This window comes from Triturus cristatus, chromosome 11 (genome assembly GCF_964204655.1).
Source record: "Triturus cristatus chromosome 11, aTriCri1.1, whole genome shotgun sequence".
In the NCBI taxonomy this organism is placed as follows: Eukaryota; Metazoa; Chordata; class Amphibia; order Caudata; family Salamandridae; genus Triturus; species Triturus cristatus.
This window is the reverse complement of record NC_140594.1, coordinates 857831632-857855922: the sequence shown is the minus strand read 5'-3', so window position 1 is coordinate 857855922 and position 24291 is coordinate 857831632. Positions and strand designations below refer to the sequence as shown.

General features: G+C 45.5%; 1 protein-coding gene across 4 annotated transcripts in view; it reads left to right on the top strand.

The window, feature by feature from the left end:
- INPP5D (inositol polyphosphate-5-phosphatase D) overlaps nucleotides 1–24291 on the top strand; it is a 660212-nt gene that overhangs the window by 196100 nt on the left and 439821 nt on the right. For all 4 annotated transcript variants that reach the window (XM_085634688.1, XM_085634689.1, XM_085634687.1 and 1 more), the window contains exon 2: nucleotides 17296–17356. In XM_085634688.1, the coding sequence (XP_085490814.1) occupies nucleotides 17296–17356 (61 nt within the window). The remainder of the gene's footprint in view (nucleotides 1–17295; nucleotides 17357–24291) is intronic.

Sequence of the window (24291 nt, the reverse complement as noted above, 5' to 3'; positions counted from 1 at the left end):
GACATTTTCAAACCCCCATGTTAAATACAAAGTCCCCCGAGCACCTATTCCAAGCCGCTGATAAATTACTCCGAGATCGAAGGGGGTACCATATGCTCGATTCCATGGACGAACAAGAATTAGCTAGGTCAGCAGTACAATGGGCTGACAGTCCCAGCGACTACAATGATGATGTACTTGCACACACGTTTCTGAATCTTGACCCATACGAACAGCGTTTAGCTAGTATATACATGATTCAACACCTCCTTATATTATATAAAAGCCAACACTCCGATCCAGGACCCTTACCTGACATATTGACAGAACTACTCACGAATATATGGAGAGGGTCAGGTACTGATTTGATTAAAGAAATTCTAGAATTTCGAAACCAGTATTTAACTTTCGTATGCCCAGGACACGTTCCAGTTCCCATCATAGGAAGAAAAATGTATCATATAGATAGACAGAACCCGTTACGCGAAGTACACCCAATCAGAGGTGACGGTAATAACTTTACACGCGTGTTTGTGTACACGCCTATAACTAAACTGGAATTATTAGAAATGAAGAAAGTAGTACCCAGCCATGACAAGGATCCAGCAGGTTTCCACCGTGAAATAAAAGACATGTTACTCATGGGAGAGTATACCTACCCCGACATTATGAAAATATTAAAAGTCCTATTACCCGCCGGTGTTTACGAGAAACTCAAAGGAATGGGAGGTGGGAGACCAAAAGATAGATTGGACAGCATTAGAAAACGAAGAAAGGGCCCGAGCTGCAGGAGCAGGACTTGGGGAAAAGACTACAGCACTAGCAGGACTACTAGTGCAGGTACTGCCACGTTTATTAACTACGAAAAAGGAAGACTGGGGTGCAATATCAGCCTGTAAACAAAAGCCAGATGAAGACACTAGTGACTTCTATTCCCGATTTGAAAAATGTTTTGGTATAAATAGTGGTATAAAAGCCAGTAGTGAGTCATATCCACATCTGTTTGTGACAAAATTAGTTGAAAATTCTCTGCTACAAGTCAAGAATAGAGTATTGAAATTCGAAAGTACCTGGCAAGGTAATACCCCATCACAGATGTTACAGATGTTACAATATCACCACAATAGAATTAGAGAAGAACAAGAACACGAACAAAGACGTATGAAAGATACAAAAATGAAAATGCTTGTTGCTCAGTCAGTTCCAGCTGATGGTCATCAAAAGGGTGATTCCGCAGGTCCTACGAAAGGGACATGCAACTATTGTAAACAACAAGGTCATTATATACACGATTGTCCAGTCCTGAAACATAACATTGCTACAGGTAGAACCCAGGAGAGACCACGTCCACCTAGACAGGATCAGAATCAACAACAAATCCCTCAGCATGCACAACCTAGGTTAGCTCCGCAACAACTAGCTCCGCAACAGGGAGCTCCACAACAGACCGTAGCACCACCACAAGCGCAGCCTATTGCTGCAACACAAGCAACAACACAACAGATGTATCAGTATGCACAAGCAGATTATCCCGATTATCAGCGATATACATGAAATAGCCTAGAGAGGGAAGTTGGCTTACCCCTTATTGAGGTTCCTGTAGACCAAGAGGGACCTTATGTACATAGTGAACTATTAGGGGAAGACAGAAAGTTTTTACTTGATACAGGGGCAAGCAGAACAACTATAAGACGCAGTGAAGTTCCAGGGGCACCCCTCTCAGGCTCACAAAATATTTCCCTTGGATTCTCAGGAAAACCTATAATAAATGACGTAACACAACCTCTTCCACTTACGATCGGTCCATTGACACGTACTACAGATTTATTGCTTACTAAATCCTGTCCAGAAAACTTGTTAGGTATAAAAACATTGAAAGCTCTAGGAGCTATAATATGTTGTTCTCCGGAAGGAGTACGACTATTTCTACGTGACTTCAAAGGTCACTACGTGTCCAGAGACATGGATCACCGACTGCAGAATTTACCTACACATTTATGGGCACAAGGCCCCACTGATGTTGGTTGCATGAATATTACACCATATCGTGTCACACTAAAAACAGGAGTAATACTACCACGAATGCGACAATACAAGTTACCACCCGATGCTGTTGTGGCTTTGCTGCAAATCATTGACGAGCTCATTGCACAAGGAGTGGTTGTCGAAACCGACTCCAATGTATGTAATTCCCCGATAATTCCGATTCTTAAAAGAACGGATCCAAAAGCACCACCAGTATATCGATTAGTTATTGATCTGCGCGAATTAAATAAATGTATTGTACCACAATACCCTGTGGTCCCAGATATCTCTTCATTACTAACAGCTATTGACTCAGAAGCAACGTTCTTCACTGTAATTGATCTCAAGAATGCTTTCTTTAGAGTCCCAATAGATCCGGAAAGTCAATATCTGTTCGGATTCAGTTTAAATGGACGAAGTTTTAAATTCACACGCGCACCTCAAGGATTTACAGAAAGCCCCAGCATCTATAGCCAAGCACTGAAACGAGAACTTGACAGTATCCACATGCCAGTTAACACTGCCTTGCTTCAATATGTCGATGATCTGCTGATCACCGCCCGAAGCGAACCTGAATGTGAAACAGCGTCACTGACGGTTTTAAAATTTTTGGCTAACAAGGGACACTAGGTGTCCCCTTCTAAACTGCAATTCTGTGTCCAGCGAGTTGTTTACCTTGGGCACTCGCTGTCCAAGGAGGGAAGGCAGCTTACATCCGACCGCATCCAGTTAATTACTAACATGCCACCACCCAAGACACAAAAGGAGGTGCGGGCTTTTATAGGCCTCACTTCATACTGTAGGCAGTGGATCCCTCAATATGCATTTCTAGCAAAACCACTCATCCAGTTGACAACACAGGAGGCAGCCACATCGACTGTCCTCCCTTGGACTCAAGAACATACACACGCCTTTGAAAGCTTAAAGAAAGCTTTATGCCAAGCACCTGTTTTAGCAACACCATGTTACAGTAAACAGTTTACACTCTTTGTTACAGAACGCGAAGGTACTGCCTTGTCAGTACTCACTCAGGAACAAGCAGGATCACACAAACCATGTGCTTATTTCTCTAGTACATTAGATCCAGTAGCTCAGGCTCTTCCTGCGTGCCTGAAATCGGTGGCAGCAACAGCTTTAGCTATCAGACAAAGCGATGCCATAGTGTTAGGACACCAATTGACAGTACAAGTACCACATGCAGTAGAGGTTCTCTTGAACCGCACACAAACACAACACTTGACTATAGCGAGACTCACTGGTTACGAACTAACATTGTTTCAGCCACATATAGAAATCAGACGTTGTAATACGTTAAACCCTGCCACACTGTTACCAGTGGGCGGAACAGATCCATTGGCACATGATTGTGTCGAAGTCATTACTATCACGACGAAACCCAGACAAGACTTGACAGATATCCCTTTGTCAGATCCAGACTTGACATTGTATGTAGATGGGTCATGTATGAGAACAAGTACAGGAGAGTTAGTGGCCGCTTACGCAGTCACAACAGACACTGAAGTCATTGAAACAAATTGTATTAACACTTTGTCAGCTCAAGCAGCAGAGCTCATCGCTCTGACACAAGCCTGTATTCAAGCCAAAAATAAGAAAGTCAACATATACACAGATTCACGTTATGCATTCGGAGTCGTCCATGACTTCGGCGTACTGTGGCGAGAGAGAGGTTATTTAACTTCTCACGGTGCCCACATCCAGCACGGACCCCTCATTCAAGCCCTATTAGACGCGATTCATCTACCCACTGCAATATCGATTATGAAATGCAAAGCCCATACAAAAGTTACCGATATCGTTTCTCAGGGTAATGACCTAGCTGACAGAACAGCTAAACAGACTGCTCAGAATCAGACTCTCACAACTGACATGACAAAGACAATAGTTCAGACACTAACACATTGCATGACAGTTAAGGATCCCGCCCTTGATGTAATTGACATACAGACACATGCTACACCAGAAGAAATAAAGAAATGGACTGAATTAGGAGGGATCCAAACGGATCAAGGATGGATGACGAAGGAAAAATCTATATGGTTTCTTCCCGACTCTATGGTTCAAGTCATCATTAACACAATACATAGTCCAGCGCACCTAGGAGAAAAAGCTATGCTAGACAGCATTCAACACATTTGGTTCAACAAACACTTGCGAGCAGCAGCTAAACAAAAAGTTCGTACCTGTATGATATGTTGTCAGTTTAATCCAGGTAAAAGCATCCCCGTAGAGCAGGGTGGATTTCAACCTCCCGATCATGCTTTTGAAGTCCTCCAGATGGATTATATCCAGATGGAACGATGTCGAGGATTCAAATATGTTCTCGTAGTTGTCTGTGCTCTTTCCCGTTGGACAGAAGCCTACCCGGTTTCAGATTACACCGCCCCGACTACTGCCAAACAGTTAGTTCGAGAATTCTTCCCACGGTACGGTTTACCACGTGTTGTCTACTCAGATAACGGCCAGCCGTTCTCATCCGAACTAATGAAACACGTTTCCCTTTTGTTAGGCTACCAATGGAAATTCCACTGTGTCCGACATCCCGAGGCAGCAGGTCTCGTGGAACGTCATAATCAAACCCTGAAAATTAGATTGTCCAAAATATGTAGAGAAAAAGGTGTCGATTGGATAGTAGCCTTACCAGTTGCGCTCTTTTACATGAGAATGGTAGCACATTCTCGAACAGGGCTATCCCCGTACGAGGTGATCTTCGGTAGACCACCAAATATGTGGGGGACGCCTATACCTCGCAAAATCACTGATGTTGACTGTAATATGCTGACAGATTACCTGGCTTCCTTGATGTCTGCACTACAATCTTGTCGTTCACAGGTAGCCGCAGCTTTTCCCGATAATACTGAGGTGAAGCCCCATGACGTGGTTCCTGGTGACCTGGTTCTGGTCCGGAATTTCGACCGGAAGACCCAATTGGAGCCTAGGTGGAAGTCGCCGAAGCTAGTTCTACTAACTACAAGGACAGCCGTGAAGATTGAGGGTCGTAAAGGGTGGTTGCACTCGAGTCATATCAAGAAATTTTATGGACTACCATCCAGTGTGAATACTCAACCTTGTATTCCCTCACAGACAGACTCAAAGCTCCCCTTGGTTGAGCAGTCAAAACCAGAACTTTACAAACTAAAATTGAGGTCTAGCAAGTCAGACAATTTGATTGTTTAAGTCCTCTCCAAGGTGAATCGGTTGAATTTGTCTCTGACATGTATCCTCTAGACCGGAATAGAGAAAGAAATCAACAGATGCAGCTTAAAAAGCATGCGTATTGTAAATCACTTCGTAGTCACTGCACAGTAACATTATTAATTTTGTTTTTTCTAAGTCTTCTGATCATTATTTCTAGCATACTATTGCACATGTATTACCCTATTCTTAAGCGTGCTTACAATGTAACTACAGAACATTCTTTTAGCGAATTACCTCCGCATGAGTTGTCCTACAGATTTGCGCTGCGCAACAACACATTCATTAGTATGTTACATCATTCTCATCAGACCAGCAATGCCACAAATTGTTGGATATGTGGCCGACTCCCTCCCTATCAAAACTATAAGGGAGTTTTGCCCCTCTTTCCATATCCGTTCACACACAATGGCTCCTGTGGAGCATGGTTTAGTTTGATTAATTCCCTAGATTCAAATTCCGCAGTTTATCAAGACAACTGGGTATGGGGAAACCTGAACCTAGTTTTGCTTAAAGTCTGCTACCCTAACAAGGAGGGACTTCCCAAAAGAACAGGAACTGATCTAGAAAATGAAGTATATGGATTAGGTAATTTTACACTTAACCTCATGATCCTGAACGTTGAATCTGAAGCTACACCAATCTTGCCCGCCATGTCAGTATTCCCAGTAAAAGGGGAATTATGTGTAAGAAAGAATGGTTCCATACACATGGGCCATAGTAAATGCACCACTGTAATAAAATTCAGTGATCAAGGCAAGTCTACATTTAGAGCTTCCCATCATTCCTACTTCATATGTGGCCAGACCGCATATATATGTCTACCTTTAGATTGGGATGGTACCTGTTACATAGCATTCCTTCTGCCACCTGTTTTCCTAGCTCCTCCTGATTATCATAGAAATACCCATTTAGTACACAATAGACAACAGAGAGATCTTCCAATTGTCGATTACACTGAAACAGCATGGGAACAATATACAGATTTCAATAAAGGTTTCTTTCCCTATATAGGTACTGTCACTAATAGTAAGCTGATACGTAGATTAACTAGAACCCTTGAAGCAGTAGTGAACGAGACTACTTCCGCCTTAGGCAATTTAACAGAAGAGCAGTCTGCTATGCGGATTGTTGTGCTTCAAAATCGTCTTGTCCTTGACGTCATCCTGGCCGATAGGGGCGGAGCTTGTAGGGTCATCGGATCAAGTTGCTGCATTTTCATACCAGAAAATTCGCCGTCAGTATATAAAGCCATAACCCGCCTTCATAAGATTATAAGCCAGATACACCAGAGTCCAGGCACCTGGACTTGGTCCGGTTGGTTCTGGGGCGTGTTGTCAGCCTGGGGATGGAGAATCCTATCCTTCCTAGGTATTGGCTTCCTCATACTATTCAGTTGCTGCTTATGTCTACAATGTGGGCCAGCGATTTGTGGTCTGTGTGCCACATCGTGTATCCCACATCCAAGTTTTCGTTCAAGATCCCGGAAGAAGAAAGAAGAACAAATGATGCTATATGAACAGATCGATGGATTGATGAAGATCGATATCTCCTGAGGGTCCGTAGGGGACAAGGAGGGAATGAGGAAATATGAATTTTGTGATCAGTTATGTCCCCTATCGTAGACCCCAACGGCTCCATGTGCATGCTATAAGTACATGTATGTTCCCTCCAGTTCCAGTTTTGAAGACGCAAATACATGTGCGTCCACCGTCAACATGTCCTCTTTCAGCTTCGCCATGAATGGGTCAGATATTCCATTCCTAAGTATGAAAGGCCACCGACTTTATGTGGTTCACTTTCCACAGTTTACAGATTCAGGCGAGTAGGCCCTGAATTCTGTCATCAAGCCTTTTCCTGCCTTCTGCCTCTGAAAGCTCCAGTCTGAGCCTGCATCTGTATCCATGAACTTTGTCCTACTCCCTGCGCGGCTAACGGTGCCTGATCCAGCATATTGCCTGCCAAAAACTGTATTTCACCTTCAAGATTATCTGCTCCGCTCCTCATCCGATGCATTCCTGTCTAGTAGTTTAGGTAAACATTCCTCCAGCTACCGTGCAAAGGGCCAGGCCTCGCTGTCCTCATGCAAGTAATTCATAGGCCCCGTTACCATGGAATATTCCTACCCCCTCGCATCTCATGTAGACACTTAGACGCTTGTACACGCACTAACAGTCAGTATAAAATAGATTCTATCCTAGAGACCTTTCCTTTTGGATAACACAGTTCTTTAAACATAGGATATTAGATATGATTTGGGATTAGGTTGACATGACCCCAGACTTCTGTCTCCACATGTAGAGCTAAATGTCAAGTCCCTTTCACCCTCTAGTTGCACGTCAATCACACGTCATGCGGCTGCGCGCGCATCTCTGCCAAATATTTCTGCTGACATTGCAGGATTCTTTTATGGATCCACCCACTTGTGACATCATGTATAATGACGTTTATTAAATTACGCCCATATGACCGCCTCTATTAGTTACGTATGCACAGTTTATCTGTATTATCAGCTGTTACGCCTCTTGCATCTGTTTCACTGTAATGCATTTTCCTATAAAACCGATTATCTGTCAATAATGTATGCCCTTCCTTCCTGAACTTTCGTGGTGATGGAATAGAAGCCTGCAATTCGAATTGCATTCCTTTGTATAGGAATAAAGCCTTTTAGAACCTCTAATACCACGGATTCTGCCTCTTATATTTACTGAGTTATTCTTACTAGACTTTACCGCATAAAAAATAGTACCGGTAATGAAATATTTACCACAACGCTCGCCACCTTCTCAGAAGATCGTTCCCCCTGCAGTTTCACATTTTGTGCTATCCATTAGCTCAAACAAGCACCAGACCAATCTATCAAGTGATCCTCTTTGCAGCTGTACTAGGAGGGCTACTTTAAGATATTGGGCATAAGGGGTCAAGGGCAATACACGTCTTTCCACGCTTTGTTCTATCTTAAGTTCTTCAGTGAATTAACCATGGTTTTTACTCAAGTCAAACTAATACCTCACACAATAAATAGACAGCTGGTAACAAAAGCTGCTGATCAGCAGTGAGGTTAAAATAAAAGGACAATGAAACCCAAACTACAGGCTTGCCATCATAACCTGTTTTGCTGAGCTACAGCCATTGACAAATAGTGTGAACCTTTTAGGCAAATTGCAAATAAGAGGTCTGCTTTTAGCCTGGATAGGAAATCCTTAAAGTTGTCTTTCTAAATGCATTATACTTGTTTTTTTACCCCCATAAGATTAACCTTATACCTGCTTGACTATATTCTTTTTTTCAATGATGTTAAAAAAAGTAATATTGTAATTGCATCTATATAGCGCTTACTGCCCCTGATGTGGCGTCAAAGAGCTTTTAGGCAAGTAGCACGCAACTCCGGAAACCAAAAAGGATTAGTGGTGAGTTAGTATAGGGAAATATGAATTAATTTGAGCAGTGGACATGTGAGTCTGGTAGTTGGATTGAAAAGGATAATGGAGGGCTAGAAGAGGGAAGTGTCTAGAAATTGTTTATTTGGAGATCATAGCAGTAGGAGAAGGTTTGGGATGAGTAAAGGAGAGATGGAGGCGGGAAGAGTCTCTAGAAGTGGATTAGGGAGAAAGATGATGAGGTATTGGATGAGTCTAGGAGGGATACATGAGGGAAGGATTTAGAAAGGCTTGTTTGAGAGAACTGAATAGTAAAAATAGGTTTTAGGTGATGCAAGGAGGGATAGAGGAGGCAAGAGTCTAGAAAGTGTTATTTTGGGAATCATAGTAGTAGAATGAGGTTTGGGATAAGTCAGAGAGTGGAGTTAGAGGATGTATTGAGAGAGGTGTAGGGCGAGATATAGAGTAGGAAGGTATTAAATATATAGATACATAAGTAAATGGAAGATATATATGTATCTGTATAATTACACAACTTGCAAAAAAAAGTGAATATTACAATGAAAATGAATGTGTAAAATATATTTTGACTTCTTGATGACTTAAGACCTTATTTAGAGTTTGGTGGACCTGGTACTTTGGCACAATGTGGGATTGCAGTATTGCCTTCAGTATTTACAGTGCCATTGACTACAATTTACTTTTAATGAGGCAGACCGACATCCCTCGCGTTTTTGACTTCATACCCTGTCCATCAAACCTTAATTTTATACTGAGCATGCGTAACGTCCAAGGTTAATAATATATTTTTTTTATGTATTTGCATGTAACATTTAGAAAATGTTGCAGGGGAATGTTTTACCTCCTCATTTGAAAGGTTTTATTTTGTTCCCTTTCAGGTTCAGAACATTACTTTTTTCATAGTTAAACAAGGAAAGTAAAGAACTTTTTGTGAAAGTAATTACAACTGCGAGGCAGACATTGTATCAGTAAAGTGGAGCAGTTGTGGGGAGAGTTGTGTGAATTCGGGAGTTGAATAAACTTGGTACCGTAACCCCATCCCCAAGAAACTAATAGAGGCAGTGATATATAATGTATCAATACAATTTCATGTTAAAATATATATACATTGGGGGGCGGAGCTTGGCTCGCGACGAACATGGCCGCCTGAGCCCGGAGCTCCTCCGCACCGGCCTACTATCCTGTATTTATCCGACACCCCCTCAGGCAAAAATCATCTTTGGACGACTGCTGTTGGGTCCGGGGGCCTCGGCGTCCCAGATCTGGCCTTTTGACTCTTGGTGGCCCCCCCGTTCCGGAGCTGTGAGGCGAGGCCTCTGGCGCGTTGCTGGGCCTCGCATCCCCGGGGCCTGGTAGACAGGGGGCGTGGCTGCGTCGCCTTGCGTGCGGCCGGGCTCTGTTGGGACGGGCCGGTCCCCGGAGCGACCTGTGGCAGGACTCGTGGGCCCTCGGTGGACTCGCGCCAGGGCGAAGGCGGGGTGCTGATCTGGCCCCGCGGAACGATCTGGCCCCGCGGATCGATCGTGTGAGCTGAGCCACCTGCGGCGCCTCCTGGAGTGACAACCCTGGTCCCGCCGACCGTTCATCTCCGTGCCTAGAGGGGACTGGGCAGCGGCCCGCGCCTCGAGGCAACCAGCATTGAGGAGGAGCAGAGGTGGACTCGCCGGCTACAGGGAGGTTAGTGGAGATCGGACTTTGGGATTGACCTACGCGGGGCTGGCGGCGCCCCGCCGCTCTGGACTGCGGCCTCCCTGCGGCCTTCTGAGGGGACTGTGAGCGCCTGACCCGGGTGGAGCCCTCACGCAGACTGCCGGCCAGCACGTGTAGTCCTGGGATACAGTGCATCGCCCCAGTGCCTGCGGCCATACTCTGACCTTTTGCTGTGGTGACCGTCGCTTTGCCTGTGGCTTGCCGGCGCCGGGGCGCCTCGGATATCGGCGGCCGCGCCTTGGGGGCGACCTGGAGATATCTCGGCCCGCGGCGGCACTCGTGGTCGGGCGGCGTCGCCCTTGGGCCTGCCCTGCACGTGGGTCGGTCGCTCCTGCGGTGGCCTTGTGCCTGCACCGGCCGGGAGTGATCGCGGAGACGGCCTGGCACCATGGGGGGGAAGGGCCACCGCAGTGGGGCACAGGCGAAGCTTGAAAAGTACGCGTTCTGTCAGGATCAGAAACGGTCCCCCCCGGACGGGCCTGCGGAGTACACGCTGGCGGACGTCATGGCCACGCTGACACAGATGCAGGCCTCAATCGGCACTATCTCCACAGATGTTGCGCTCCTCCGGGCGGATGTCGCCAAAATTAACTCCAGACTGACTGAGGTCGAGGCCACTTTCGGAGACCCTCACGCGGGGCACGGCAGACCACCACAAACGCATACAAGCCCTTGAACTGGTGCAAAAGCAGCTGCTGGCCAAGTTGGACGACCAGGAGGGCCGGTCTCGGCGCAACAACGTGCGGGTCGTGGGTGTGCCTGAGAGTGAACGCGGCCCTGCCTTAGACCTCTTTGTTGAAAGACTGATCACCGAACAGCTGCAGCCCCGCGGGCTCTCCAAGTTCTTCTCGGTCGAGAGGGCGCACCGGGTGCCGGGTGGGAGGCCTAAGCCTGGGGCCCCCCCGCGCCCGATCCTGGCCCGCATTTTCAACTTCCGAGACCGGGATGCGATCCTCCAGGCGGCGCGTGCCGCCCCTCCACTGCGGGTGGACAACGCTAAGGTCACCCTCTATCCGGACTACACCGCTACAGTAGTGCGGCAACGCAAGGACTTCATGGCAGTTAAGGCAGACCTCCGCTCTCGAGAGCTAAAGTATTCAATGTTGTACCCTGCAAAGCTGCGAGTGGAGGCGGAGGGGCGCACATGGTTCTTCACATCGCCGGCGGAGGCCTCGGAATGGCTCGAGGGGTGGCGTCCAGCAAGAGCGAGGAGCAGGGGAGAGCGCGCCCTGGGCGGCCTTCCTGACTCTCACCAAACCCTGAACGTTGAGGACTCAGGCGCGGGTGACGAAGTGCCCTGAGGCATGGTGCTGTGATGTGACCGAACGATTGGCCGCTTGGCGACCTGGGACCTTGCAGTGGCCGTCGGCCCCTGGGGCCTTGAACCTACAAGGGGCGGATGACCCCGGATCCCCCTTTTTCCTTTTCTCTCATCTGACAGTCTGCTGCTTGAGGGGACAAACTTACGGTATGGGGAGTGGCGGCTGTGTGCTGAGCGGCTTTCCCCCGTACGCACGTACCAAGTTTATGGGAACTAAGCACTCTGCTGTGTTGGGGTGGCGGGTAGTTGTAAATCCACTGGGCAGGGAGGCAGGGAGGGGGGTGGGGGGATGGGGAGTTCGTTTAAATGTTGATTTTTGTTTTGTTTTAGGTTCACCAACCACTCAGGGGTACATACGGCATATTGGGCAGGTACAGGTGCACAGGGGTGGCACAGGGCAGGACGCGACTAACACACCCTCCCCTGGAGACAACGTCACATAGCTTGCCTCGAGCGGCCTCTGACTCACTGCCAGACGCCCCTGCTCAGCAGCGTTCTCCTTCCTTTGCGGTCCTCTCCTGGAACGTTAACGGCCTGGGAGACAAGATTAAGAGGGGGCTAGTGCTTCAATATCTCAAGCGCAAGGGGCCCGGGGTGGCGCTCTTGCAGGAAACACACCTAGTGGGTACGTCCACCAAAGCCCTGGATAGGTGGGGGTTTAAGATGGCAACACATTCAGAGTTTACTACAGGGTCCCGGGGGGTGGGCATACTGGTGAACAAGCGTGTCCCCCTGATTCTTGTTGATTCCCGTAGAGACGACTATGGCCGCTTCGCGTCACTCACTTGTCAATGGGAGGGGAGGGTTTATAATCTGGTTTCTGTCTACATCCCCCCGACACTACACCAAGCCTCCCTCAGGGCACTGGGCGAATTCCTTTTGGCGCTCCCGCCTGGGGAGCTCATCATGGGCGGAGACTTCAATGCAGCCATGGACCCTGCACTGGACAGGTCTGCACACAGGACTCTTGGGGCCGACGCCTCCACGCTCGCAGACTTTGCTACCGCGCTTGGCTTAGTAGACACATGGAGGGCATACTGGCCTGATGAGAGACAATACACCTTCCTCTCCGGGGTACACCACACCCTCTCCCGTATCGACTACATCTTCACCTCACCGGCCGGGTACAAAGGGGTGACGGAGGTGTCGCACCTACCCAGGGGCATCTCGGATCACTCGCCGGTGGTCATCACGTTTGCGTCCGGTGACCCAGGAAGGCGCACATTGTTCCCGATCCGCCCCGGATATCTCAAAATCCCTAAAATTGCTAAGTCCCTCAAAAAGGCGACCAAGAACTATTTTACCGAGAATGCTGAGTCTGTCGAGAGCGCAGCAACCCTCTGGGAGGCCTTTAAAACCGTCCTCCGTGGCCAGGCCATCTCCATCATTACGGACCACACTAAGACCCAGCGGCTCGCTGTACTGGAGCTTGAGCGGGCGATAGTGGAGGCGGAAGCTTCCCATACACTGCGGGGGGACGGAGATTCGGCGCATACCCTTCGTATGGCGCAGCAAGAATATAGGTCCCATCTTTGGGAGGGGGCCCGAGCTCGACAAGTAGCCACCCAGCACACCATCTATGAACTCGGTGATAAGGCTGGCAAACTCCTGGCGTGGCTGGAGAAGGGGGACCGTGCGTCGCGGTGGGTGGCGCGGATTCGCTTGGGCGAAGGAGACTTTACCTCGGAGCCCCAGCGCATAGCCGGGGCCTTCGCGGCCCATTATCAACGCATCTATACCCCGGAGGCCTCGGCCACCGTGGCAGACAATGAGCTCTTCCTCAGGGACATCGCAATGCCTCGGCTGGCCGCTTCGGGGGCTGAGGCCCTGGAGGCGGATCTGACGGCGGAGGAGATCACGCTGGCGATTTTGGCCCTCCGCAGTGGTAAGGCAATGGGGCCCAACGGAATCCCAATCGAATACTACAAGCAAAATTCCGCTCTTGTGGTCCCTCACCTATTAGCCATGTATGGGGACGCTCTATCGACGGGGATGCTCCCCCGTGATCAGAGGATGGCTACAATAGTGGCGATCCCTAAACCCAACAAGCCGTCCCACGAGTGCTCCTCTTATCGCCCGATCTCGCTGCTTAATGCCGAGGCGAAGATCCTGGCCAAGGTGATAGCAACGCGGCTGCAGCCCTGCCTTTCGACCCTAATACACCCGGACCAGTCGGGATTTATGCCCCACCGGAACACCGCTTTGAATCTGCGGCGTCTCCATGGCATCATTGCCGGCCGCTCCTCGATCGAGGAAGATGCGGCCATACTGTCGTTAGATGCGCGGATGGCGTTTGACAGAGTGGAGTGGCCTTTCCTCTTTGCCGTCCTCCGCCATATGGGGCTCGGCCCCAGGATTTGCGCGTGGATCCAGCTGCTTTACACTAAGCCGCTTGCACAGGTGGTGGTCAACGGCCGCGTCTCGGACGCCTTTCCGCTGGGTCGAGGGACTAGGCAGGGTTGCCCCCTCTCCCCGCTCCTATTCGCTATGGCTCTCGAGCCATTGGCGGCGTGGGTGCGACAGGATCCGATGATCCGTGGCCTTAGGTGGACGTTGGACTGGGAGGATCGCATATCCCTTTATGCGGACGATGTGCTCCTCTATCTCGCCTCGCCGGCGCGCTCTATCGCCTGTCTCCTCAACATATGTGAATCATATGGTAGTAGGTCCGGATACGAAATAAACTGGGAGAAATCCATCTTATATATGCTCCGAGGCTCCCCACCGCGGCTTCCGTCAGGCTGTAACATTCTACTAGCTAACGACGGGTTCAAATATCTTGGCATGTACGTCACGGCCGACCGGGACAAATTTGTCGCGGAAAACCTAATGAGGCCCCTCCAACGGCTTCGCACCGACGTTAAACACTGGCGCGCATTGCCGCTGACATTGCTTGGGCGGGCTTCGCTCTTTAAGATGCTCGCCCTCCCGAGATTCCTCTATGCGCTGCAAAATACCCCCTTCCCCATTGCACCCTCTTACTTCACGGCGATCAACGCTGAGATCACTCGTCTCCTCTGGGAGGACAAGTCGCCTCGCATTGCCCTCCATAAGCTTACCAGTGGCTGGTATGATGGAGGTATAGCCCTCCCCGACATGAGGACCTATTACTGGGCGTCGCACCTCATGGTTATTAACCAGTGGCTCCATGTGCCGGGGGATGACCCCGCATACCGTATGGACCGACAACTACTTGGCCCCGGAGGGGTGATGGGAGCCCTTTACAACCCAAAAAGGGGTCGCGTTCCGGCGGGGCCCGCAGCCCATACCCTCCGGATATGGCACGCGGCGCAACGGGCGATGGGATGGGCTGGAAAGATTACCCAGGCAACGCCGCTTTGGGACACCAGGCAGCTCGGGGTACTTCGCACTACCAAGGGGTTCCACCAGTGGGATCTTATTGGTATCTCCAGGGTGGGAGACCTCTGGCGCAAGGGAGAGGTGATCACTTTTGCCCAACTGCAAGCGGACTACGACCTGGCGGACACCGAGCACTTCCGATATTTACAAGTTCAACACGCTCTTCAGGCGGCGATACCACGTGGGACTCGGCTCCCTGAGTCATCGCCCTTGGAGGACCGGCTCCTCATGGAGCATCTGCTCCAGAGGGCGACGTCCCTAACGTACCGGAAGATAATGAATAACCGCCCGACCCTTTTTCCGCCCTCAAAGGGAAGTGGGAGGCAGAACTTGGAGAATTTGATGAGACGGACTGGAATTCCGCGCTCTCATCCCCCAGGGAGGTGGGCATATCTTCCAAGCTCAGACTGGTCCAACTCAAAATTTTGCACCGCACATACTACACCCGCACCCTCCTATTCCGACTCCACCGGGTGGAGTCCCCGCTGTGTCTCAGGAACTGTGGCCACGAGGGGACCTTCTTGCATACCCTCTGGGAGTGCCCTGTCGTGGCGACTTATTGGAAAGGGGTGTTGCGTATTCTCTCCCAGGTAACAAAAATTCCCACGCTGCCGGAACCTCGGTTGTGCCTCCTCAATGTCTGGGAACAGACGGACCACAAGAGGGTGACCCAGCTTTTGGTGACTTTGGGACTCATGCTTGCAAAGCGTAATATAGCTCAGAAATGGGGATCGGGGCTGGGGCCTACCCTGACGCATTGGATCCGAGATATGGACCTTGTAATGGTGACCGAAAAAACTGTGTATGTCCATAGAGGGTGCCCCAAGAAATGGTCCCAGGTCTGGGGTGGATGGAATGTATACAGGGGAAATATCTGTGAGCCCCCACCGGATGCAGCGGACTCGGATCTCAGTGACCAGGATTAACGGCTCCAATGCTGGAGATGGGCGGGGAGGGGAGCGATGGTGTGTTGTCATCGGGCTGTTTATTTTTCTCTGTGACGCCTGTACTGTCATTGCTCCGGTACCTTGTAACCCCTGTATGCCATGCCTTGCACTAAACGAGTGGTGTTTGTTTTATGTTTTGTTGATAAACCCAATAAAAATATTTCCAAAAAAAATATATATACATTTTTTAAAATTATGAAAACATGTATTTAATAAAAAGAATAATTTAAAAATAAACATAACTTTAATTAATAAAACAAATAATTACATTTATTTAAATTAATTCTATACATACATTTTTTAATACATGAAAAGTCAATATAAATATTTTATTTTAGGTGGGAGTTTAAATAAATTTTTAAAAACAAAATAATTTTAATTAAATATATTCAAATTAATTAAATAATTAGTTCAAAATTAAGTTAACAGGGCCTTTTTTTTTGCTCTACATTTAAAATAAATATATAAAATTAATTTACATTAATATATAACATACATTTTTTAAAAAGTTTATAACATTTTCTCAGTTTTCCCCATACTTTACAATAGAGAGACCTCAGCCCCAGTAGAGGAGAACTGCCTACTTGTGAAAAGTTGCTAGCAGTAACATTACACTATCGGCTTAATTTAGAAATAAATATTTAATTAATTTAAATATGTTAAATTAAATTACATTTCATTTGCAAAAGCTGTATATGGCTATTACTTTACACTTGTAAAGTAATCTCAATCCCCGTCTTTCTCCAGGGGGTGGAGACATGTAAGTCCACACTTTGCTGAAACTTTACAATCAGAAATGGTGACTCGCCAAAAGCAGTTGAGTTACTTCTACCCTTCCGCACCACCCTTATCCAAAATGCCCACAAACTTCTCAATCTGCCGCAGATGTCCTGGGGTTTTTCCATCCCCGTAGTTGACATCCGCAGTGGAGAGGCTCCGTACATGAACTCCTTCAGGCCCCCCCCCTCCTCCCCCTCCAGCGCCTTGAGATACTAGCGGGTGAGTAGTCGCGCTTAAAAAATACTGATTGATTGATTGAAAATGGTCCCTATGAGGGGTTTCCAACTAGATTGAAAACTGTCCCTATGCAGGGGTTTCCAGCACACCATTGTGTGGCACAAGGTGGCACTGTGTGTGTTGGCAGCCGTGTCACTAAAATAGATAACTCTATAGGAAGCCCCTATGCCGCATGAAGATTCTGGATAAGAATGAATCGACAGGAGAGGCCTTCCTGTTCTGCTAGTTGATCTCTTCTGATAATGTATATACATGATATTAATGACACTGATGCTGCTGGGTGATGGGCTAACAGCTGTGTTCTGTCTCCTCCCTCTTTTAGGTTTAATAACTGTGTCTATACCTACAGGATCCTCCCCAACGACGACAAGCTAACTGTGCAGGTCGGTGAGAGCGCATTGCAGACTTTGCACATATTCTCTAATTGGAAAAAGTGTACCTTAGTAACTTTTTATTAATGAGTCAGAATTGAAAAGACAGTGATTTGTAATGATTTGGAAATAACTTTTCACTGGGCAGATTTTCACGCCGCTTTTATTTTGCTCCGAAGTGAAGCTGGCAACAGGGATGTAGAACCGAAATATTACTTCTTTTTAATATGAATATTATTTAGTATATTCATAAGCATCACATGCAGTGAATTATTTTATGTTTGAAAAGCTTTATTGAATAAATTATTAGTACATAAAGAAATCAGCAAATACAGAAAATACAGTCAAATATAATATTAAACAATGACTGAGGCCGATAACAAGATAGAAAAAGAAAAGCATTTTGTGGAGTTTATAGATGGAGGAAGGGGAGGAAGAGGAGAGGAGAGACAGAAGAAGGGATAAAGGGGGAGGAGAGGGAGTATTAACATTGTAAAATCACAAAGCATAGAGAATGGCATAAAAACAAAATATTGTAAATAAAGGGATACATATTGTACGGTATAGAAAATAATAGAACATTAGAATCATATAAAAAGAGAAAAAAAGGACAGAGTCAATATCCTTCAAGGAGGTTTAAAAATTTCTGAATTGATATGTGGAAGTTTCTTCAGGGCCATCCGGTCCAAGTATGTAGTAAGTGGTAACCAGAAGAGGTCTCTGTTATGAGCTGGTTTGCAGGAGGAGGCAAATGCAACATCGAGTCTATGAAAGTGACAGAGAGTATTCCACCAACATTGTATCGAGATGTTTGTAAGAGATTTCCAGTTAAAGTAGATGTGTTGGAATACAAGAGCGAACATGAGGTCAAGTAGGCCGTGGCAATATGGAGGAAGGTCTAGAGACTCATAGAGACTACACATAAAGAGAAGAGGTATAGAATAAGGAATGGAAATAGTAAATATACAAGAGATATATAGCCAAGTCTTATCCCAGAATTTAGAAACTGTAGGGCAGAGAAAAAAGAGGTGGATAAGATCAGCATTAGGAGAGCCACAAGTCCAGCAATTAGAGTCAGAAGAAACAGAGAAAAGTGACAAGGAAGTTGGGGAAAGATAAAGTCTGTGATATAGAAAAAATAAAGATTGGGTAAGAGAAGCAGAACAAGAGATTTTTAAGGATCTGGACCAAAGTTTATCCCAAAGAGCAACAGACCAAATATATCCCAGATCCGTTTCCCAGGAAAGTTCCAATTTAGATTTAACACAATCTGGATTGGGAGATATAAAGAATTTATAGATGAGAGAGGCTTTAGGAAGAGTGAGGAGTATTTTGAGAAGAGGATTTTGGGTATAAGATGAAGATGAGGAAGGAAGGGAGTAATAAATATCGAGAATTATTGCCATAAGAGTGGTAAATTTACTTAAAAAAGATCGAGGGCAATGAAATAAGAGTTGAAATTGGGGGAAGGAGCAAGGTGACGTTCCATCAAAGAGCTGATTGACCCACATGACACCTCTTAACCTCCAAGTGTTCCAAAAAATGGGTCTATTGTTTAGGAGAATAAGCGAGTTATGCCAGATAGGAGCATCTAAGAAAGATTCACAAGTAATAATAGGAGGGTGAACCAAGGGTGACAAGAGAGAGGAGGTATACCTGTATAAGGGAAGTGAAGTATAGGGAGTTTTGGAGGAGAAACTTATAACTTCATGGAAGGAGAAGGGTAACAATAATATTTGTTCAATGGAGAGCCAAAGGGGAGTAAAGGGAGAGGGATCTGAAGTAAGCCATCTTGAAGCCTGACGTAATGAGAAAGATTTATGGTAGAGACGAAAATTTGGGAAGTTGACTCTACCATTGGATTTGACTTTTCGAAGAGATGTTAAAGCAATTCTAGATTTTTTGTTTTTCCAAAGAAATCTTGAAAGGCACGAATCAATACGTTTGAAGTGAATAGCGGGGATGTGAACTGGAAGCATGGAGAAGATATATATTAGAATAGGAGCTATCATCATCTTGATCGAGTCCAGCCGTCCCCACCAAGAAAGAAAAAGGGGGTTCCAAGTAGAGAATGATTTTTCAATTCGAGACAGGACTGCAGACACATTTAATTTGATTGAAGAGGCAATAGAGTTAGAGAACCATATACCTAGATATTTGATTTTGGAACTATTCCAAGCAAACCCGGTGGAAGAGAAGGAGTAAGGAAGACAGAATTTAGTGAGAGGAAGTATTTCTGTCTTGTCTAAATTAATTTTGTACCCAGAAACCTGTGAAAAAGAATTAAATGCCGATAATAAAGGGGGGATAGATGTTTCTGGGTCGGAAATGAATAGAAGAATATCATCTGCATATGCAGAAAGCTTCAACTGATTGTGACCATAGGGAAAACCGGAAATGGAGTCATTATTATGAATAGAGGTCAAAAAGAGTTCAAGGGCCAAAACAAAAAGAAGTGGAGATAAAGGACAGCGCTGACGAACTTCACGTTGAAGAGGAAAGTAAGAGGAAACATGACCATTAACTAGGACCGAAGCTTTGGGAGCAGAATACAGCAGAGAGATAAGTGATATAAAATTAGGACCAAAACCCTGCCAACGTAATGAAGCAAACAAAAAAGACCAATCAACTCTGTCAAAAGCTTTCTCTGCATCAACAGAGATAGCAGCTAAAGGAATAGAGAGAGAGATGAAGCTTTATTTAAGACATTGAGAAAAAGACAAGAGTTATCAGAGGTAAGCCTACCTTTAACAAAACCACATTGCTCTTTGCCAATAAGATGGGGCATAAGAGGATCCAGACGTAAAGCAAGTAATTTAGCATAAAGTTTACAATCCACATTGACTAAAGAGATCGGACGATAATTTTTACAAAATTGGGGATCACAACCTTCTTTAGGAATGAGGCAAATTGTAGTCTCCTGAAAAGTACCATCTGCCTTACCAGATAAATAGAATGATTGGAAAAGCGTTAAGAGTTTGGGAAGTAAAAGATCAGAAAAATGCAAGTAAAATTTGACTGAAAAACCGTCAGGTCCAGGTGTCTTCCCTTTAGGAAGGGTGTTTAATGCTTTGGACAATTCGTCAAGTGAAAGGACTTTTTCAAGATCGGAAAGATTAAGATGAGAGGTAGAGGGACCAGGAAGTTTCTCAAGATAGGACTGAATGAGAGAAGAAGTGGGAGGGGATTCTGGCGTGTAAAGATTTTGGTAAAAAAGTTTAAACTGCTTAAGTATTTCCTGATCTTTATGCAGAAGAGTATTATCAGAAGAAAAGACAGAATCTATAAAAGTACGTTCTTTACGCGATTTGAGGTAATTAGCCAAGAGCTTCCCTGATTTGTTGCAACCGCCATAATAACGAGCACTACTGCGAAGGAGTATTGATGCTGCGTTATCAGTAGTAGATTTGTTAAATTCAAGTTTCGCTTGTATGAGGTCCGGTGAAACGGATTTAGTTGAGGAAGTGTAAAATTCATGTTCCAAATGTTTAATATGGGCCAAAATAGCTTTCCGTTTCTGGAGGAAGTGTTTCTTTTTCTTAGAGATGAAATCAATAATGGACCCTCTTGCAGTTGCTTTAAAGGAGTCCCAAAGAAGATGGGAGGAGGTGCTGGGATCACAATTGAGCAGAAAGAATTTGTTAGCAAAGGAGCGGAAAGAGGAGGAAAAAAGAGGGTCAGTAAGAAGAGAGTTGTTAAAGCGCCAGCGGGAAGACTTGGGATGTGGGGGAAGTAAATCCAGGTCTGTTACAATTGGGGCATGGTCTGGGATGACTATGGGTTCAATAGAGGAGGATAGTAAATTTTGAGATAAAGATTGCGAAAGAAAAATATAGTCCAAACGAGAGAGAGATAAATGGGGAGGAGAGAAAAAGGAATAGTCAAGAGTATCAGGATGAGACAGTCTCCAAGAGTCGATGAGATGTGATTGAGATATAGTATCAAGGAATTGTTTGTAAGTCTTATGAGGTATGAAGCGGACAGTTGATTTGTGATCAAGAAGCGGATCTACAATCTGATTACAATCTCCTCCTAAAATAAACATGTCATCTCGTTATTGAATAAATGTTTTCGTAATTGAAGGCCAAAAAGAACAATTAGGTTGTGTAGGACCATAGACATTAAACACAGTTAAAGGCACAGAATTAATTAATAGCTTAGTTAATACCCATCTGCCATCAGTATCGTTTTCTTGTAACATCACTTTACATTTTAATTTCTTGTGACATAAGATGGCAACGCCTTTTTTTTATTGGTAGACGGTGAGAATAAAACCGTACCCACCCAGCTTCTTTTTAACTTAAGGGATTCGGCTTCTGTAAGATGTGTCTCTTGTAAGAGAACTATGTCAGGGTTATATGAAGCTAGGTGGGAAAGGATTCTCTGACATTTAATAGGATTAATAAAACCTTTTACATTCCAGGAGATAACTTTGAATTGAAAAACAACAAAAATGTGATAGAAACAAAGATTACAGTGAGAAACAGGGAAAAAGAAGATGTCAATAAAAAGAAGAAAGATATGACGAGAGAGAAGGGGAAGCTTAGCGAAGAAACTGAGGAAGCGAAAAGAAGAAAACTTTAATACCGCATATGTAGAGAAAAAGGAAATAAGTATAGACAGCGGAAATAGGCGTTTGGCCAGTAGATAAAGGGGAAAGAGAAGGAATAGAGGGGAAGGAAAAGAAAAAAGAAATACTAGAAGAGACAGTACATATCCAAAAAGGATGACTGATAGTAACATACCTGAGGGGGACATAAAAAGGGCAATGGGGCAATGGCGACACTCAACAAGATGAGCCACCCGAAAATGGGAGTCCGGACCGCATCATTACGAAGGGGAGAAATAGGGAAGCCATATGAGTTGAAGGGATAAGCACCAACCAATCTATGTGAATAAACAAGAGAAACGGTCAACATCATGAGAACACATAGGGAAAAATATAACAAGTCAACAAGCAACACAAAGAAATAAAGAAAGAATAAAAAGTTATTGAGAACCCATGATGTCTGAGGAAAACAGACATAAAAAGCGAAAAAAAACATCAACAAGAACCGCATTAAAACTATTCAAAGATCATCAAAAGGCAAAATTGCAATATAACAGGTAGAACAATTCAGAAATCCTGTAAGGAAAAAGAAAGTTAAAAGATCAACCATTAGAAGAAGCGGAGGTATCCATGCCACTATTAGTTTGAATATGAATGAAGTTCTTAAGTTCTGCATGGTCCTGAAAGGTCCATGTATGGTTTTGGTATGTGACTTTGAAGATACACGGATGGAACAGACCGTATCTTGCACCAAGCGAATGCAAGGGAGCACGAAGATTCAGAAATTATTCCTTCTAGACGCAGTAGCATTGGAGACATCTTGAGAAAGAAACACCCTGTGGCCCAACCAAGAAAGTTGACGTTTAGATCTAGCAGCAGAGAGGACTGAAAGAAGATTTGTGAATTTCAAGAAGAGAATGATGACTCCTCGTGGTTTAGTTAAAGCAGAGGATCGAGGACCAAGCCTGTGAGCTCTCTGGATTCTGAGAGATGTAGTAGTGGGCATATCTAGAAGTTTCGGAAGGAAGGAGGTGAAAAATGACACAGGCTGATCACCTTCCAAAGATTCCGGTGATCCATATATGCGTAGATTGTTCTTACTGTTTCTATTTTCTAAGTCCTCAGTATGTTGTTGAAGGGTGTGAACCGATTTCTCCAAAGAAGAAATGCGTTGCGAGTTGACCTGTATCTCCGACACTTGCTGCTCCACAGACGCCACTCTGTTGTCCATAGAAGACCATTTCTCCTCAAGAAATTGCATTTAGTTGTTGGTTTCCTCAGCAAACGGGCACAAGGCACGTATCTCCTCCAAAAATAGTTCCATATAAATAGGGGATGGAGGATCTTGTTTCAGGTGCTTAGATGAGGTGGTAGAAGGAGAGAATTTGTTTGGATTAGATAACGTTGAGGAAGAGCGATTAGAGGTAACACCCGCCATTTGGCCTGAGATGGAAGATGAGACTGATGCTGAGGAAACTGAAGGCATTGCCGCAGGAAAACTTTTCAAGGGAACAAACAAACTTTGGCATGCGCAATTTGCCCATAGACATTTAACCTTATAATTGTAGATGAAGGTTGGCAGAGCAAATGCCCCCAGAAAATCAGATGAAATTGTTTGAGAAACGGCTCTTAATCAGGCTATGATGCATGTCCAATACAGGATATATAAAAGAGAGATGAAATTGAGTATCGGGCAAGATATGGTCGGAGAATCCACAATAATAGACGTATGATCACACAGCAACAGTATTAATGAAGTCCATGAAGTTATCAGAGGGACAGAAGCATAAGAAGCTGCGTGGCAGCATATTGGAAAACTGAGGAAATTCACATCTAAAACGGCGGATCTCTTGAGGAGATAATTATAGCAATGTAGATGTGAAGAAGCAGAAACGCCATGGTGAATTAGAAATAACCTCCTTATTCATATGATGTGTGCAGCTAGAAACAGTAGAGAGTCCAGGCATTAATACCTTGTAACGCAAAGGTCAGCGTGTGGAGAGCATACTCATAGCAGCGCTGGGTTCATGAGGAAAAAAACGCGTGCATCTAAAATGGCGGGCTCTTAATCAGGCTATGATGCATGTCCAATACAGGATATATAAAAGAGAGATGAAATTGAGTATCGGGCAAGATATGGTCGGAGAATCCACAATAATAGACGTATGGTCACACAGCAACAGTATTAATGAAGTCCATGAAGTTATCAGAGGGACAGAAGCATAAGAAGCTGCGTGGCAGCATATTGGAAAACTGAGGAAATTCACATCTAAAATGGCGGATCTCTTGAGGAGATAATTATAGCAATGTAGATGTGAAGAAGCAGAAACGCCATGGTGAATTAGAAATAACCTCCTTATTCATATGATGTGTGCAGCTAGAAACAGTAGAGAGTCCA